General features: G+C 38.2%; 1 protein-coding gene across 5 annotated transcripts in view; it reads right to left on the bottom strand.

Moving 5' to 3' along the window:
• Positions 1-19943, bottom strand: part of Kif1b (kinesin family member 1B) — a 147878-nt gene that overhangs the window by 32653 nt on the left and 95282 nt on the right. For 3 of the 5 annotated variants that reach the window (XM_071617338.1, XM_071617339.1, XM_027947531.2), the window contains 10 exons: positions 19255-19348; positions 17488-17636; positions 15467-15645; positions 13678-13815; positions 12252-12500; positions 6851-6969; positions 5725-5810; positions 5252-5381; positions 4943-5105; positions 1865-1955 (listed from right to left, as the gene is read on the bottom strand). In XM_071617338.1, the coding sequence (XP_071473439.1) occupies positions 1865-1955; positions 4943-5105; positions 5252-5381; positions 5725-5810; positions 6851-6969; positions 12252-12500; positions 13678-13815; positions 15467-15645; positions 17488-17636; positions 19255-19348 (1398 nt within the window). The remainder of the gene's footprint in view (positions 1-1864; positions 1956-4942; positions 5106-5251; positions 5382-5724; positions 5811-6850; positions 6970-12251; positions 12501-13677; positions 13816-15466; positions 15646-17487; positions 17637-19254; positions 19349-19943) is intronic. The other 2 variants (XM_071617340.1, XM_071617341.1) reach the window with 1 other exon arrangement.

The raw sequence follows: 19943 nt of genomic DNA, 5'->3' as shown, positions 1-19943 counted from the left end.
GTTGGGTGTTTTGCTCTACAGGCCACCTCCACCAAAAGTCAGGGGCTCCCTCTTCTTTTCATTCTAAGGTAACTTTAACAAGCTCCAGATGTTCAAGACCGTCTACAATGTCCCCCAACTGATGACCCTGTTGTCTTTCACACACTTATGTTTCAGCTCAAACTCACCTGGGGCTCCTTCTACCTGCTTTCTCCTCTCTTGTGCCTGAGGGCTGGCCTAGGCGGCGCACTGCCAGGAAGGCCCTTCCCATATATCCACATATCTTAGTCATTCCTATACTTCAAGGCCCCATTCAAACAGTAATATCAATAAGAAAAACACATACTGACTGTAGACTACGAGCAAGGCAAATCTGACATGACTTCTTATTTATAATACATCCATCATGAAGCTCCTATCTCTCTCCTCCATTTAATCATGCTCCCCAACAAAGTTAACATATCTTTGCATACAGAAGAAACATTTTCTTTCTCCACTCTCACTTCATTTAATAAATGTTTTTCTCACATATCTTCATGTTCTACTACTGCATTTTACCTAGTCTCTCATAATTGTAACTCCTTGGGGGGGCATCTATATGACTCATCTGCATTCCCCAAACATATCAAGCACAATTCTATGCATAGCAGGCAATTAATATTTATCACACAAATGTGTTTTCAAATGTATAAATATAAAAATAAAATAGTATATTTCGGGCTGGGGATGTGGCTCAAGTGGTAGCGCACTCATCTGGCATGTGTGAGGCACTGGGTTCAATCCTCAGCACCACATAAAAATAAAATAAAGATATCGTGTCCACCTAAAGCTAAAAAATAAATATTTAAAAAATAAAAATAAAATACTGTATTTTGAGCTAGGTGCAGTAGCATATGTCTATAATCCCAGCAACTCAGGAGGCTGATGCAGAAGGATGGAAGGTTCCAGGCCAGCCTAGGCTACTTAGTGGGATTTTTGTCTCAAAATTTTAAAAAAAGGGCTGTGTGTGTAGCGCATAGTAGAGTACTGTTGGGTTTAATCCCGAGCATTGCATGTGCATGGGTGTGTGCATACGCACATATACATACAAGTATATTTCGTGTTCACTTGTTCTTCCCCTGGAGTTGTCTTCCTCTCTTCCTTTATAGAGTGAACATGGTTAACAAGAAAAGGCAAGGCAGCATCCTGTAGTAGTGAAAATCCTGAAGGCTAGAGCCACATTCTGTGGTGTGTGTTGTGTGTGTGTGTGTGTTTTCTGGGAATTGAACTCAGGGGTGCTCTACAACTGAGCTACATCCCTAACCCTTTTTATTTTCAGACAGGGTCTTGCTCTCTAAGTTCTCCAGGCTTGCCCTGAACTTGCAACCTCTTACTCCCTCTGTGAAGAAGGCTGTAAGGGGCCCTAGTGACTTAATCACAACATCCGATAAAACGGAAACAGACAGAATCTTAATTTAACCACAGAACATATTTAATTTCTTCTACATTATTTGCAACCAAATAATATAAATATATATGGGTTTTAAGGACAATGTATTAACTTTAATAAAACTAATATTAAACAGGCTTATTTTTATAGGACAGAAATTTAAAACAACTCAAATTGAGTTGATCTTCTATTCAAACTGATAGAAGATCTCATTGGTAGACCAGCTCTCACACCACCATTGTAACGCAGACAAGAGGCTGGCAGCTCCCTCCCTGAGGACTGCCTCACCACTTTGGCCACTCCCTCTATTGTCCATTCTCTCATCTAAGTGCAAGACTAGCAGGGCCAGCAGCAGTGCTTCCAATTATCACTGCACATTGGCATCCTTCCTCAGCCAGTAAAGCGGAGGCACCCCAAACCCAGGATATGCTTGGCAAAAATGTCCAGATCACTCACATTCTGCACATGATAAAAGCCCAGGGGACTTCCTCTGCCATTATTTTTGAGGGGTTCGGTGGAGAATGCTTCATCATGGCGATGCAAGAAGCTTAATAAAAAGATAAAACAAGCAAATATTGTATTAAACAGTTTCATTAGTATCTCTGTTTTAAAAGCCCAACTTGGATCTGATGGTAAGAGCCATCCTACTTAAGTAGATTCTTTAACTGAGCAAAAATTATTTACATTTATTCCCTTATCAAGATCATCTTCTGGGCTGGGGATGGAGATCAGTGATACAACATTTGCCCATCATGTGCCAGCCTCTGGTTTTGATCTCCAGCACCAGAAAACAAACAATAATTTCCAATATCACACAAATAACATTTTAGATTTTATTTGAAAAAATGAATGAAAAATTAACTGACCAAGATAATTGACCCACTTAACTGGATGTATACGCAAGAATGCTTTAGAGAATGCGAAGTGAGTTCAACAAACTCCTGTTCCCTTGTTGAAGTTTTTATTGAAAATAAAAATGACGGGATCATTTTGTGTAGCAAAAATTGGCAGACTTGAGTTTCTATAAGGTAATATGAAAGTCTGTTCATCATGTAGCTGCCTGGGAGTCTCTAACGCTCAGATAAGAGTAAATTCCAATGTCATCTCTTCCAGAAGGTCTTTTCTGACTTATGCTGACAGTGTTTTGTTCCTAGGAACTGTTTTTCCTTAACAACCTGATTTCACTATTTGTAATAATGTCTTTTTATATGCCTATTTTCCCAAAAGGCAGCAAATAGAGCTTAACACAAAGAAAAATACTCCAAAAATACTTGCTGAATCAACGGACTATGTTTATTTATCTTCACAAATAATAAGATTTTATTGTTAGTCTCCCTATTATTAGTCTGAAATTAAAAGTGGAGAATTAAAGAATCCCTATCACAGATTTATTGCCACATAGAACTATCCATCAGAAGGACCCTCAGGCTGGGACAGTGTGTTCAGCATGTGAGGGGTCCTGGGTTTAATCTCCAACATGTGTGTGTGTGTGTGTGTGCACGCGCGCATGTGCACGAGGGTATACACACACAAACTCCCTGACCCCATTCAGAAAATAAAAAGGGAAGGGGGAAGGAAATACTTTGAATAGGGGGACAGAAAGACCAGTAGGATGAACTCGTTATCTTCCAAATTAGTTCATAGTCTGTGAGCAGCAATGTGCTCTTGACAATTGCTCCAAATCACTGATTCCATGCTTTCCTAGTACTCCATGCATCCTTATATTTTCTTTCTTCTCATTACTCCTCTCTCTCTCTCCTTCTTTTCTTATCCTCCTCTCTATTTTTTTCTTCTCCTGATTGTAGATTATACCTGCCAGAGGCCCTTTGTGGGCATGAGTGGACCTGATCTGCTGTTGTGGGTGCTGCAGATATCCTGGGTCCCAGTGCTGAGTCAGGACCTCAAGCCACTGCTGCAGAGTTGCACCTTCCCTACTCAGACCAGTGGAGAGATGAGGAAAGCCCAGAAAAACTGAGTCTTCTCAGACCACTGGTCCACATGCTCTCAACTCCTGAGCTAATATAGGTGGAGGTGCTGCTCTTTTGGGTTTGAGGACAAAGGGCAACATATTCCTACATTCCTATTGTCATTTCAGACATCAGTTAACCAAACAGATCTGTTTCATAAGATGTATCACCTTTTCTTATTAAAATAATAGTGAAAGTTGCCCAAATCAGATTCATCTTAGCCATGTCCATCCTACCCTAAATTTGAGGCTCTTAGTGAAAACACACAAAATAGCTGAAATCAACTGGCTGGATAGTATTTCAATAACACTCATCAGTTTCAGCAAATGGTACTGGTGGCTTACTATGTAGTGATCACATTTAATTCAAGACTTGGCTGAAACACACAAGCTTGGAGCATCCAAGCTCCATCATCAGGATGCCCAGGAAGGCTGGGGCACATATTGAGTGGCAAGGGACAACAGAACTCTAAAGCAGTCTTTGGGTAGTACCAGCGGCAAACTGTAGGCTTACACAGCAGCCCATATTGAAAAATATATTGATGTTAAGAGGAATGAAAACTTTAGATTCACAAAGTGTTTTCCTGGGAGGTCTTGAGAAGAAAGCACCTATAGGCTAGGGTTCCGGAAAGTCACAGGATAGAAAAAGATTCTGAGTAAATGAGAAATGAAACCACAATCTTCTCTCCACACTGGCTTTTCTCAGTTGATGCAATAATAGTTTACTCCTCTTTAGAGATAATTCACTGATTTAATCCTTATTTATTAAGAATACATTTCATGGGCTGGGGTTGTGGCTCAGTTGTAGAACGCTTGCCTAGCACAGGTGAGGTACTGGATTTGATTCTCAGCACCACATAAAAATAAATAAATAAAAATAAATAGGGGCTGAGGTTGTGGCTCAGTGGTAGAGCACTCACCTAGCACATGCAAGGCCCTGGGTTCAAACCTCAGCACCAAATAAAAATAAATAAAATGAAGGTATTGTGTCCAACTACAACTAAAAAAATAAATATTTAAATAAATAAATAAAAATGAATATTTAAATAAATAAATAAAGGTTAAATTCTTAAAAAAAAAAAAAAGCAGAAGAAGACAGACATTTCATCATGAAGAACACTAAAAACGGCTGGGGCTGTAGCTCAGTGGTAGAGTGCTTACCTATCATGCATGAGGCACTGGGTTCGATCCTCAGCACCACATTAAAATAAGCAAATAAAACCAAGGCATTCTGTCCATCTAAAACTACCAAAAAATTAAAAAAAGAAAAAAAAGAACACTAAAACCACTAAGTATGCTTATCTGGATCAGACTCTACATTCTTGGTACAGGAGGACAGTTCACAACAGAATGTTCCAGGAGGATACATGGCTCACTTCTCCCCATGAGGAACCCTGTATTATTCCAGTAAAGGTTTCTGATTCCCACTCTCATTATGAGTGAACAAAGTGTTTTCCTTTGGAGACAGTTTCAAGAGTACTAATATCTCCACGAGTGTAAAGCTCTCTACTAGAGGACATCTTCTCACTTAACAGCTGGCTAAATAGGCAGAACAAAGGGTGGCTTACTTGAACTGACAGAAGATATCTGCATACTCTGGAAGGATCCCACTGGCCTGCAACACTGTTACTCGGAAAGTGAAGGCACTGCCCAGTTTCAGATGATTGCCAATCTCTTCTGAAAACCCTTCCATAACCATCTTTCCATCCAGCAAAGTGCTTGATTTCAAATCTAAAGAAGGTCAAGGGAACACACGCATGGGTCAAATAATGTGAAGAAGAGCGAGTTCTTTCCATTACTAGTTGATGAAAACAACTATGTCCCATATTTTTCCCTCGTAGACAATGTCCCAATCATAGTAAACTCTGTCTACGCACCCAAGTCATTCGTTCGACTGATTTCTTCAGGAGGAGTGATGACCTCAGAACTCTGACCCTGCCCTTCCACAATCCTCAGCTCCTCCAAGGATAGACCAGAACGAGTCATTGCGACTGAAGAAAAGTCACTCTGAAAGCAAGGCAGCGAGGATGGGGGTGAGTGTATATGAGAACATAGAAAAAACACATTTTCCTATTTTCTTTCTTATGTCTGTATACCCAACAAACAATCACTGGAAAACTATATGGATTAAGAACTGTCTAAGAAAAGGCAACACTACAGTAATACAAACGCCGGGTCTCTGCAGTTGTTTGACATAGCCATATACTACTGAGCAACTCAGGGGTAATCAGCCTCCTATACTTTTAGTTCTAGGCAGGAAAACTGGTCTCCAATGCGGGACATTTTCCTGATAAAATCATCTACTTCCTCTCTTCCCTCAAGGTGTTTCTTCTTACCAAAGGTTTCTCACCTGATTAAAGTACTCGTTATCAAAAGATATTTTAGCTGTTCCAGATTGTCGAATTCCAGAGCCATAATCGGGAGCTTCTTCATCCGCTAAGTGGAAAAACATCAGCAAGGATCAAATGAGACAATACATGGGGAGAGGAGATGTAACTCCTACTGGATTATAAAACAAACAAGACGGTCCTTTTGCATAAGGACAAATGACTCTAAAATAATAAAATGACATTGGCTGTTTCCAACTTGACTCATGTAGATTTACCACACTTAGCTCAAGTGAGACTACTTAGTAAAGAATCAGTTTTATCACTGAGATGGTTTAAATATCACACTTAGAAATACTAACCCTTTCCCATGTTGGCAAGATTGTGTTGAATAACACAAAACAAATATTTGAAAATATTATACTGCACTTGTGGAGGAGACCTCTACAAACTCAATATTGGTGATTGTGTGATAGGTTTCCATGGGAAAAAGACTGAAGTGACAGTCACTAGGGCAAAGCATTTGGAAGTTAAGACAGAAAAATACAGGAAAGGGCCACATTCTTTCCTCAGAATGTCAGCTGGATTATGGAAAAGTGAAAAGTGGTCCATGTGCTGCAAAATAGCAGCCAAAGAAATGTCTACTAGAAGTATCCTGAAAGAAAATTTAGGTAAGAAAAAGTTCTAAAACTCTTTCATCACTTCTGAACATACATTAAGATACATTATTTAAAATGTCAATAACTTAAAGTCATTCCAAGAGCTTATCTTCAAGTTAAAGGAAATCTTTTTACGCCAATATTCCAAAGTAGTAGTAGACCAGACAAAACAAAATCTATTTTTTTATATTTATTTTTTAGCTGTAGTTGAACACAATACCTTTATTTTATTTATTTATTTTTATGTGATGCTAAGAATTGAACCCAGGACCTCGCTCGTGCTAGGCGAGCACTCTACCGCTGAGCCACAACCCCAGTCCACAAAATCTATTTATGATATGTGGGGACAAGAGCTAGAAAGGAAGTAAGAAAGGCCTTCATAATGGATAAACATATCACTATTTGGGTTTGACTGAAGCAAGGCCCATATAGAGCCACCTTTGTCTCCAGGCAAGAACTCACAGCCTTTACTGCAGAGTTGGTGACCTACCTGCAATGGCCTGTACAGCCACGCGCAGAAATCCCCGCACTTCTCCCTTCTCACTGACGATGGCCACCCTGTGAATCAGGGGCACGGGATACAGCAGATTGCTCAGGTATACAAATGCCCTAGAGACAGACACCAGGAAACAAACATCAGAGCATCCTACAGAGGGAGAGGCTGGCTTTCAGCCTCAGTGAGAGTAGCTTCCTGAACCTGAGCTGGCTTCTGCACCTTATCTTAAGATCATTTCTTGGTTCTATCCTCTCAAACTGCCTCCAGCTGCCTTTTTAGCCCTGATGACACGTGAAAAAATTTCAAACACTGGACAAAGTGCTGACAAAAACCAATCTAGTTCAAATTACTCTCTGTAAGAACTACACTGTAGGTAGAAGAGTAGCAATTGGAAGTAGACTTCCAAGATACTGCTCTGTGAATACTGCTGGTGGGGTGAGAATCCCATTAAAGAAATTAAACCTTTAAACATAAGGAATTACCAAGAGTTCTAAGGTTTCCCGATAGAGAAAACAGAAATCAGGAAACAAAAACCAGGGAAATGTGACTGAAATATGATTAATAACTAAAATAAATTTCAAATCTCAGTATTATGGGTCTTTAGTTTATTCTAAGGACTCTTTTATCTTCAGGTAAGGTTACTGACAAGATAAGAGAGGCAGACACATGTGGGCAAAGACTGTGCAGCCAGAAATTTCTGAGTAGCAAGCTTATAGACTGCATGGGCATCAAGATACATGCTAAGGGGAGAAGCATAAAGCTGGTTCCTACAGGGTTTGCTTTTACTCCTAGAGTCCAAAACCTAAGTCAGAAATGCATAAATAAAAGGTGAATTACAGATCTAACACTTTATATTTCAAACAAACTAGCCAATTCTGTCACATCACCACTCTTTTTTTTTCTTCTCTTTATTTTGTAGCTATTGATTTAAAAAAAAAAAGGCAATAAAAACTGAGTGTTCTTTCTAATCAGTAGAAGGGAAATAGAATCTAGTTCCTATAGTTACTCCTGTCTTCCCACTTGGTATATGCTGCTCTTTAAACATAAGACAAAAGACGAAGAATAAACATTTGCATCAGGAAACCAAACACAATGGAACGTGACACATATGTGCCTGTCTGCTGCTTTTCCTGCTCTGTTTTTACAACAAAGCTAGAAGGATGAAGGAGTGGACAGATACTTGGGATTTCAACTCAAAATAATGAAAACAGACAACATAACAGAAAAACAAATGTTAATTAAAGTTTAAGAATATAAATGAAATATGAAAGAAAACAAAAATAACTGCAAATGAACATTAAATCAGATCATGATGTCTACTTCCCTTTCAGTCTGCTCCAAAGCAGGAGAGGGGGCAATGCTGAGATAGAAGGTTAAAGCTTTGCTATGCATAAATTTAGGAATGAAAATGCATCTAAAAAGGATTACAAACAAGACCATCAAGCACCAACTACTAGGAGAGTCTAGAAGACTAAGAATTTGGCATATGGAACCAAACGGATCCTCTCACTTCTGAATCACCATACATAACAACTTCCTCTCTTGATGGCATTTCCAACATGGAGGACATTAAGAGCCACTACACACATGCCAGGTGGGGCCAACTGGAGGCCGCTCTGCACTCACTGCCCACCTCGTGCCTTTGACTTAACATCTTTGGGTCTTATTTTAAACACCTTTTTTTTTTTTGTTTTGTTTGTTTGTTTTTTATAACAGGACCCCAATGTTATATGATCTGAGCAACACACACAATTCTTTAATCACTGGTAAAATGTATATTTGTGTGATTGCTTAAGTGTCTCTATCACCTACCAGACTCTAAGTCTGTGATGACAGGAACCATTTGTTTTGCTTACTACTGTCTGAAGAGGGCTGGGCATAAGGTAAATACACTCAATAAGTATCTAGTGAGTGAACATCTATCTACATATATAAAAGAACAGCAAAGTGATATGTCATCTACCTTTAAGTAGAAGTGGAAGGTTTCTCAGAAAAATGAGAACTCTCAAGAGGCAGAGAGGCAAAGTAATTCAACTTCATATTGGGTTAATTTTTTCAAAACCAAATTTATGATGGATATTAACTATATATAACATGTTTGATCCCTAACCATACTTAATCTGTCACCTTAAACATAGCTATTCAAAACAGGGGCCACCGTTTTTTAGTATAGCTAATTGTATTTTATGGACACATCACAATAAAGTAAGATTGGAGCTCACATTAAAGAGCAGAATTTCCTTCGTGCCTATGGCAATGGCTATTCCAAATGTGGAAGCACTGAAGGCATTATTGTAGATATTCCTTTTCAGAAAAGAGAATCTATAATTCTGTGATAGGAGCATGGGCATCAGTTCTGACACGGAAATGCACACTCACTAACAGCCCTTGTCATGTTAACAGGACACAACCCATAGCCCAAATCAGTGCTGTATAAAACTTCTCCTTTCAAGTTTTTTAAACTGGAATTTTTATAATTACTCTGCTTTTCTGAAAGTCCTTATACTTTGACCTAGCAGACTGAAGAACAGGGAGGAGAGAAGTTATAAAAGATGTATTACGAGAAAGTTCTGTGAAGTTACATCGAAAATAGAAACAAATTTGTCAACATAAAGATAAGAAAAATCAGTATAATTATGGTGATACAGAAAGAATGTTTGTTAGGTACTTAGAGAGGCCACAGAATAATCATCTTTGCCCATTTTCAACCCGGAAGACTAGCTTACATATTTTGTATTTCATCCCAAGTTATGATGGATGGTTCGTAACATCCCAACATGCCAAGAGAATAGCTAAAGGGACAAGCTCTTTTAATTTTGATATAAAGATTCATCAGAGGTAGCCACAGCCCAGAAACAAATCTATAAATGGAATTTCATAAGAAAATGGATTTTTTTTTTTGGGGGGGGGGGCGGTAACCAGGGATTGAACTCAGGCACTTAGCCACTGAGCCACATCCCCAGCCCTTTTCTGTATTTTATTTAGAAACAGGGTCTCACTGAGTTACTTAGCTCCTCATTGAGGCTGACTTTGAACTCACAATCCTCCTGCCTCAGCCTCCCAAGCCACTGGGCTTACAGGCATGTGCCACCTAGACCAGTTAGAAAAATGAAAATTTTCAGAAGTGAATTGTATTTATAATTATGTGCCAATAGGGGAAAACTGATCCTATGAATCACAAAAACGGGAAAAAAGGTACTCCTCTTACACATCCAATGACTACTAAACAACACTGTTATACATTTTCTTTGCAGAGGAGAATAACTGAAGGCAAAAATGAGAGCTATCCTTCATTTTACTGACTGATTTTCACACACACACACACACACACACACACACACACACCCCACCTCCCAGTCTTTTCCTTTTTTTTTTTTTTTTTGGTGGTAAGAATATGTTCTACCAGTGTGCAACACCCCACGTCCCCCTGTCTCTTTCTGGCAAGGCAAAGTTAGGTCTAAGAATCTGGAAACTCAAACAAATGTAAAGTCAATTCCTGAGCCATAGTATCACAAATATTTACATAAAAATCAAATTAAGAGTTGACTGCCTTACACTTATATTTTATATCTGATATGAAATATAAAACTAGAAAGAAAATAATGTACATATCTTAACCCAGTTAATATCCACATTAAGTAGGATTCTGACTTCAGTTTTCTAAACAACTGATTAAAAATACAAACGCTTCTAAGTAGAAATCTTAACCAGGATATTCATTTTGCCAGTATAGATAACACAATATGAAAGATGAAAGACTGGCAAGACTCTTTCCTACCAACTCATTTTATATGTGAAAATCCAACAGGCCTCAATTTAAGTAGCTTGTATTAAGTAGAGAGAAGACTTCTCCTGACCAGGCCACTTCTCCTGAAACTGTCCACTCCTCACAGTACAGTGGTGTAGAACACAAGCAAACAGCTTTAAAGCTATGCAACTGGCTTTGTTCATTGAGGCCAAGTTCATATGTAGAAACTAGTTTCTAACTTCCAACTCTCTTGGAATACGATGGATATGTGCTGAAGGATACAGAGAGCCATAGAGTAAACGAAAGCATTATTATCCCATTATCTGTATACATTTTTCTCACTTTTGGTATAAATCAGCTTTTCTGAGATTCTAAGTATCTGTTCCAGGTGACATACCAGTAGAAAACAATATCCATGGGTATATAATCCCATTGTGTTTATTCATGGAGAAACAACTTATAATGCCCCTTCCCTATTATAAAGTCCAGAGACTGTCCAATATTATGACTTAAACCTGTAACTGAGGTTTTCATTTTTATCAAAAAGCTTTTCTTTCTTCCCTTTCCATTATCTTCTACAATAGTTATGAAACTCCCACCTGGTAGGTAACACCTCTGTCTAATGGGGGTCAGGAGACTTGCTGGACATCAATGTTTAGATAACTTGTATTTACCACTTAACAGTGAAACAATTCCCTTATTTGTAAAGGGTTCAGCCATGAAGTTAAATTTTATATTTTAAAACCTGAACATAGTTTTTAGTTAATCCAGTGATTTCTCTACTGTCAAACTTGTAATTATCATTTCATCGTGAAGACTTGATGTGGAAAAAGACACCAGTGTCGGGAATTTATGCACAGAGTTCTATATCACTGACAGAGGGATGCACGGACTGAGAGCTAAAGACAATGCCTCAATTTGGTGAACTCAACATAAGTTTTGATAAATAATGCAGTTTTATGTCTAAATGAACAAATATTCATTTGTTGATGGTGTCAACAAGTAGTTTTCTGAGATTCATCATTATAAAGCTGATAGGTAAAATTCCAGCAGAAGCCAAAGGCCTGTAGATGCATTCAGTGAAACTGGATATAAAAAAGGCAGCCACTGTAGACATGAAGTTTTCTTGATTCATTTTAGGACTCAGTAGACTAAGCAAAAAAATGAACCTAACAGTACCCGGTTCCACTTTAGTCTCCTGTAGTACCACAAATTCTTCAGCCTAACCTTGGACTTGGTGTGTTCGTTCCCATGTAACCCCATATGCCTCCTCAGTCACATTCCTTTAAGAAGGAAGCATAGTCCACAGTATCATTTGTGAATTCATTACCTTTGATTCTTAGCCTTACTTTCTCCTTTGAGATTTCCTCCTTCAAAACAAAATGATTGTTCTGAATTTAAGATAAGCATCCCTCCACATAGTCTTCATATATTGCTGTATGCTGTATTAAGGAGATAGAATGCTCACAAATAATGCCTGAGCTCTCTAGCCAGATTTGCATCTATGGGACTTTAAAGCATTGGCAGACTTGGGACTGAGCATTCATGAATTAAACTGACTAAGTCAGTATTATCCAAAATTGAACAAAGAGGTCTTTATAACAAGAGCTGGTCCCTTTTTGCCTTTCTCACAATAACCTCACCAACCTTCCCACTAAAATGAACCAAGGGGACCGGTCGTAAAACGGGTCATGCCCGTCACTGAAGAGATCTGATCCCTCCTCCGTCCCTGCGTCAGAGCCGGTGTCATCCACGAATGCCTCATCATCAAAATCCTCCATCTCATCTTGCTGCTCGTCAGCCAGCTCAGTGATGTCGGAATCGGCCGTGGAAAAAGTGGGGGAGGGTGTGCGGTCGGCAAGGCGCTCATTCACACAGCCGTGGAAAATGGGGGAGCTAGACACCAGGTAAGACGCCGATTGACACAGCCAGGGAGAGAGGAATAGTTGGTTAAACAAGAAGCGATAGGTGCCAACAGGACAGAGTCTACTGGGGAATCAACACAATAAAAGCAAATAGAAAAGCAAAAGGATAAAATAAGCATAAATCATCTGGATCAGGTGAAAGGGAACAAAAGGGCAGGTTGAAAAATTCTACAAAGATGGATCCTTAGAATAAGAAAAGCAAAAGAAACCCATGAGTAGAGCAACCTAGGTGAATACTGTGCTAGCAAATATTTACATTCTCCAGTTCACACAGAAAGACCAGCAGCATCTTGGCCTCAAAGGAGCTACTCAACATTAAGGTGAAATAATACGAATTTAAATGTTTATTTAAATGCTAACATGTTCTTGAAACAGAAGAAAAAAAATGGATGAAATAGTACATGCCAAAACAGCAAGTGCTTTGCTTGGGTAAGACGTTTTTGGCCAATTCATCTCTTTAAATAAGCTTGTCTACTATCGGAGTGGAGTGGAGAAGACTTCCTTCATTTCTACAAAATACTCTTACTTCAGCAACAGATTTTTACATAGCTCCTTTAAAAAACAGACTACTTTTGCAATTGAAAAACAATTCTAATTCTAAAAATAGCACAAAATATAAATTTCCTGCTTTAAAATTTCTAAACTTCTAAACGACTCAATATAGACTCACAGAGGCAATATTTGTTTTCATAAAATGTTGAATATAATGTATATATAAAAGAGACTCAAGAGGACTACAAAGATATGCAATTAATTCGCCCTTGGCAATGACAAAAGTGAGATGAACTGCTTTATGACTTCTCAGATTATGAAGATATTGCAGTCGGCTAAGACAATGATTTTAAGTTGCACAATATAACTTAATATATCTTAATCAATTTATCTTAATTAATTGCAAAACATTTTGTAAATAAGCTGAGAACCAAAGAAGACTGTCAAACCCTTTCAAAAGTTTGAGAATCAAAAGAATATGCATGTTTAAAAATGCTGAAGGGAAGTATACCAAATGACACGGTGGTTATGAGAGGATAAAATGGGGCTCTTTTATTCCTTTTTTCCTTTTAACCTTCTGTAATATCAACTGAGACTTTTAAATTAAAATACAAGTATTCATTATTTAAAAAGAAACCAACAAAATCATCACATACCTTCCCACAAGTTTGAACCAGTGGAATCGATCATAGAATGGATCACTGCCAGTCATCGTAGCTTCACTGTCATCTTGGGCATTAGAGGCCATCTCACCCGCCCTATCATACATCTCACGCATCAAATCCAGCCTCTGCCTATTTAGCAAACATGAAGGACACTGAGTTAATATTATGAGCTTCCATTAAATTTTTGTTTTGGAAGCATCTTACATGCAAGGTTTTTTTTCCCCCTGATACTGGGGATTGAACCCAGGGGTGCTTAACCACTAAGTATGTCCCCAGCCCTTTTTATTTTTTATATTGAGACAGAGTCTCACTAAGTTGCTTAGGACCTCGCTAAATTGCTGAGATGGGGCTGAGGTTGTAGCACAGTGGTTGAGCACTTACCTCACATGTGTGAGGCACTGGGTTTGATCCTCAGCACCACATAAAAATAAATAAATATATTGTGTCCATCTACAACTAAAAAAAATATTTTTAAAAAAAATTAAAAATAAATAAATAAATTGCTGAGATTGGCCTGGAACTTGCAATATTCCTACCTCAGCCTCCCAAGTGGTTAGGACTAACAGGCATGAGCTACCATGCCTGGCAAGAGTTTGTTTTAAAACCAGGCATTGTGTTGCACATCTGTAATCTTAGTAGCTCGGGAGGCTGAGGCAGGAGGATTGCAAGTTCAAAGCCAGCATCAGCAATTTAGTGATGCCCTAAGCAACTTATTGAGATCTTGTCTCTAAATAAAATATAAAAAGGGCTGGGGATGTGGCTCAGGGGTTAAGTGCCCCTGGGTTCAATTCCTCAATTTCCAATATTAAAACCAAAAAACAAAACAAAAAAAACAAAAAAGGAAGAAAGAAAAGAAAAAACAAAAAAAAATTTTTTAAAAAGCTGTTCCCATAATTTTTAAAAAAATATTATTTTTTAGGTGTAGTTGGATACAATGCCTTTATTTTATTTATTTATTTTTATGTGATGCTGAGGATTGAACGCAGAGCCTCGCACATGCTAGGCAAGCACTCTACCATGAGCTACAACCCCAGCCCCTGTTCCCATAATTTAATGTTATTAAAAACAAATGAGGGCTAGGGTTGTGGCTCAGCGGTAGAGCACTTGCCTAGCATGTGAGCGCCCTGGGTTTGATCCTCAGCACCACATAAAAATAGATGAAGGTATTGTGTCCAACTACAACTAAAAAATTAAATAAATATTTAAAAAAAAATGAGGGCTGGGTATATAGCTCAATTGGTAGAGTACTTGCTTTACATGCACAAGGCCCTGGGTTCAATCCCTAGCACCACAAAAAAAAAAAAAAAAAAAAAGAAAGAAAGCCAGAAGTACTGAAACCAAAATCCTCAGTATCTAAGAAGTCTGAGTCTACAGAGAAGCCATCAAAATTCAAGAATGGCCACCTAACCTACAGAGAGTCAACCATCACAGGGGAAATGTTCCGTGGTATGTGACATCTCAAATACATTCAGTGGGAATTATCTCACCATATTAAATGTAAAGGAAGCTAGATTATAACTTTGTTTTTATTAATCATCACCATGAAGTCCAGGACAGAAAAGATACTATGGAGGGTAAATTTAAATATCAGATATCTGAGGAGTGTTATGATTCATTCACTTAGAAGGTAATGGATGGTTAGCAATATCACAGGCCAGCAACAGCATTTGGAAAGCACAGGAAAGAAAGCAACCACATCCTCAAATGAAAACATGAGGGAGTCCACTTGAGCAATTATTATTCCCTAAATAAAATAAGCAGCTTTTGAGTGTGTGCATACTTGAGTTTCTCCAAAGACCAATAATGTGTTGCTCCATTCTTCAGATCCTGAACTTCTACTGCCACCACTGTACGAGGAAAAGGTCTCTCCTCGTGAGTTTTATCCACTTCAGTGGGAAGTAATTCGGGAGGCAAAGGGGAATACAGTGTGTCAGTCAGCAGAACAAACTGAAATTGTACCTGAATGGAAAGAATAAACCATGGACAAATGTGAAAACCATTACATTTCAGCAGGTAAACTTCAGAGACAAGACAATATAATTATACTCCATGGGAAAAAGGTGAAACCTGTAGTATGTGCTATGGACTATCTGCAAAAGAAAAAGAAGAAGAAAAAGCTGCCTGTATGTTAAACACAGGAAATAATCCTAGTTTCAAATGAGCCTATTTACAAAGTTTGTTTCCCCAGCCTTGCAAATATAAACTAAGGTTGCAGTAAGTCTACTTCGCTTGATTAAATGAGGACTTCTGTGGAACTTATACAGAGACCAAAAGGTGGACCAAGAATACATCCAGTCCTTCACTAACAAGAGCTGATGGAACACATCAAGGTATTCCAATTTTAAATTCAGAAGACTATATGACTACTACTCTGAGAAGTATTTACTATGGCAGCCAGGTGCTGTGGCAAAGACCTGTAATCCCAGTACCTTGGGAAGCTGAGGTAGCACACACATACACAATGGTATGATGAAAGAAAAGCACCTACCGCACTTTATTTCTGCAGTTCTGGGGATGGAACCCAAAGCCTCAGACATGCTAGGCAAGTGCTCTACCACTGAGTTAGCCCCTATTTGTTTATTTATTTGGTACCAGAGATTGAACCCAGAGCACTTCACCACTGAACTACATCCCTGGCCCTTTTATTTTTTATTTTGAGATAGGGTCTCACTAAGTTGTTGAGGGTCTCACTAAGTCAGAGGCTGGCCTTGAACTTTCCATCCTCATGAGTAGAACCTCAGCCTCTGAATAGCTGGGATTATAGGCATTTATCACCACAACTGGTATATATATGATTATAGGCATTTATCACCACAACTGGTATGTAATTTATTTCTTGTTACCACCCTGTATTTTCACCAATAAATACTAATGAATGCTAGACATTAAAATAAGGGTAGGGAGGGAATTCCTGCCTTTAGTTAGTCTACTTAAGGAGAACAGTGGTTAATAAGTAATTATAAAATGAGTAGGGCTTCCAAGATTGAGAAAAAAATGATATCACAGTTTGCAGAAGCAGAATAGAGCCCTAGAGGCAGACAATGACTTTTACCAAAGACAGGCCATCTATGTGCCTTCCTAATGTTTAATGTGGTCTTTGGCTATAATCTTACCAGATAAGAGACTATTAAACAGTGGGACATACATAAGGATAAATCTAAGATTTGGTGTAAAATTTTGGTAATAATTACAAGAACATCTTTTACCATGTTCAGGCATGACTTTTAATGCTTGATATGCATCCATTCTTTGATTCCCTCACAAATCCCCAAATGGCAGGTACTGCTGCCAATCCCACTTAGTAGATGAGGGAACAGAGGCAGGGGACAGTTAGGTCACACAACCTGTGGAGCTGGGACTGGACTTACACTATCTGGGTGCAGAGCACATGCACTTGTCTACTACACAGTATTGCCTCTTATCTCAGAAGAGGAATAAATTAGTGGCAGGTGGACATACAGGACTTAAAGGTCCAAATTTAAAGGCAGAAAACTAAAAAAAGTTGAGATTTTTTTTTTCAGAAAGCCAAGAAAAACATTTTTCTATTAATGTCTCTCCAGCTCTTGTCAAAAATACAGTCTCAGGTATAAAATGAACTAGAAAATATCTATTTCTATGAAATTTTATTTAGTAAAAATTAAATCAGTGTCTACTATATTCTAGGTATATACACTAAACAAAGGAATGCAGAAAGAAGCTGAGCTCCCCCCAAAGGTAAGGTTAGTTCAAGGTGATGTCCAAATGAACACACACAGGCTCAGCTCTGCCTCCAGGCGACAGTGTTCCTGCCACCCTGCGTACCTTCTTCTTTAATTCCACACTGATGGCATTGGCCTCCTTAAGGTAGACGGCATTGCCCCAGAGTAAGTCCCTTAAGGAAGTAAACTGGTGAGACTTCCACTTCCGGAAGGCCCACTGGGCCAACTCAAACTCATGCTGCGTCCAAGGTACTGAAAGAGCAAAGGAAGCATATTTGATGGTCATCTCACAGCTGTAAGAAATTATATCCGTTCTCTACTTTATCTTGGTGATCAAGCTATTTTCCAGTTTCTATTCATTAAATTGCTTTTGCTTTTCTTTTTAGTAAAGCTTACTAAATTCTGTTGATATTATAGAAGCAGAATTTTTAAAAAAATCTGAAACAGCACATCAAATAAATAAAATTTTCTCTCATTTTAAAATATATTCTAATGTGGTGCTATATTTTTTTAAAAAGTCCCTGATTGCTGGTATAGCAAATGATAAATCCCTGAATGGGAGGTACTGTTGCCAACCCCACTTAGTAGATGAGGGAACAGAGGCAGGGGACAGTTAGGTCACACAACCTGTGGAGCTGGGACTGGACTTCCACTATCTGGGTGCAGAGCACATGCACTTGTCTATTACCACAGTATTGCCTCTTATTTCAGAAGAGGAATAAATTAGTGGCAGGTGGACACACAGGACTTAAAGGTATAAATTTAACAGTAGAAAACTAAAAAAAGTTGAGATTTTTTTTTCAGAAAGCCAAGAAAAACATTTTTCTATTAATGTCCCTCCAGCTCTTGTCAAAATACAGTCTCAGGTATAAAATGAACTAGAAAATATCTATCTAGTAAAAATTTAATCAGTGTCTACTATATTCTAGGTATAAACACTAAACAAAGGAATGCAGATGAAGTTCTTTTCTAATATAGGGAAAAGGGTTATGTTTCACTTTGATATTTAAAAATAAAGACTTTAGCACATAAAGAATTCCTTCAAAGTTAATTTGAATTCTTTCTTTCTTTTTTAATTTGAATTTTTGAGACAACTGACAACTTGGGTAGAGAACCAAAGTGTAATGAAACTAGAAAACATCTATTTAGTAAAAATTTAATCAGTGTCTACTATATTCTAGGTATATACGCTAAACAAAGGAATGCAGATGAAGTTCTTTTCTAATACAGGGAAAAGGGTTATGTTTCACTTAGATATTTAAAAATAAAGACTTTATTCTGGAAAACTTAACTAAGCTAGCTGGTAATGGCTTTAAAGTATGGATACATTCCAAAGTCTTCAGCTAGGAATCTAGCAAACTAATTATCTTTTTTTTTTTTTTTGAGAGAGAATTTTAATATTTATTTTTTAGTTATCTGCGGACACAACATCTTTGTTTTTGTATGTGATGCTAAGGATCGAACCCGGGCCGCACGCATGCCAGGCGAGCGCACTACCGCTTGAGCCACCTCCCAGCCCCGCAAATTAATTATCTTAACAATGAGTAAGCTCTGTATTTACTTGAATATATGAAAGTCGTTTGTACAATAACATGAGATAATATACATAAACATCCCAAAAGATTTATGTGAAGACTGCTCAAAAACCTTGTGAAGCTATAAAACACTATCAGCCTCACCTTTACTCCAGAGATCACAGCCTGTGTTCTCAGCACTGAGCATCTTATAAATCACCTTTATATTGGTTCAGTACAAGGTCAACAAATGGTGGGTCAATTTTGAGGAACCCAGTATTCATAACAAATAAGGGATTAATGTGATAATACAGATCCAAAAGACATAAGAGAAGGTTTCAGTCTCTATATTTCACCTTCTTCTTCCTCTTCTTCCTCTTCAGTAGTTTCTGCAGCCAGGGAACGGGTCTCAACTTGCTTCTGCAAGGCCTGCAATTTACTCTCATAGTCCTGAATGAAAAGAAAGGAGACAACATGTAGGAGAGTAAGGAAGGAAGGAAGGAAGAGGAAAGGAACACAGAAATGCAAGGAATACTGGGGGATGTAAAGAAAGCAAAGAACAATGATTAAGAAAGAGAGAGAGAGAGAGGAGAAACAATAATAAAAAGACCTACAGAGAAATGCTTGGGGATTGGGGGGATGGCGAGAGAATGACAAATCATATACCATAGTCTGCAATGCATAGTGCAAAAAAGTAAAATTAACTGCAGCGCCTCTATTTCTATTTCCCCAAGGACTCAAGAGTTCTTTATTTGGGCTTGGGGTAGGAAAAAGGAGAGATTTTGAGGGGAAAAATGCATGTGTCCCTTATATATTAAAATACATTCAAATAATATAGTACCATCAAGGAATTCTAGAGAAAGATAATTTTGGAAAAGATTAAATTCCCCATTCCCCATTATTATCAAAAGTTCCAGTTTCCTATTTAAAAGGGTAAACAACTAGAGTTGTAGCCTTTGAAGTTTCATGTATATGAAAAATTACTATCTTTGTAGTGATAGGATAATGTCCCCTTCAAATGACCAAAAGCTCACTGCTGGACTGA

The sequence above is a fragment of the Marmota flaviventris genome, chromosome 10, assembly GCF_047511675.1.
Source record: "Marmota flaviventris isolate mMarFla1 chromosome 10, mMarFla1.hap1, whole genome shotgun sequence".
In the NCBI taxonomy this organism is placed as follows: Eukaryota; Metazoa; Chordata; class Mammalia; order Rodentia; family Sciuridae; genus Marmota; species Marmota flaviventris.
Note: the sequence above shows the minus strand (reverse complement) of the source record. Positions and strands in the feature narration are given on the sequence as shown.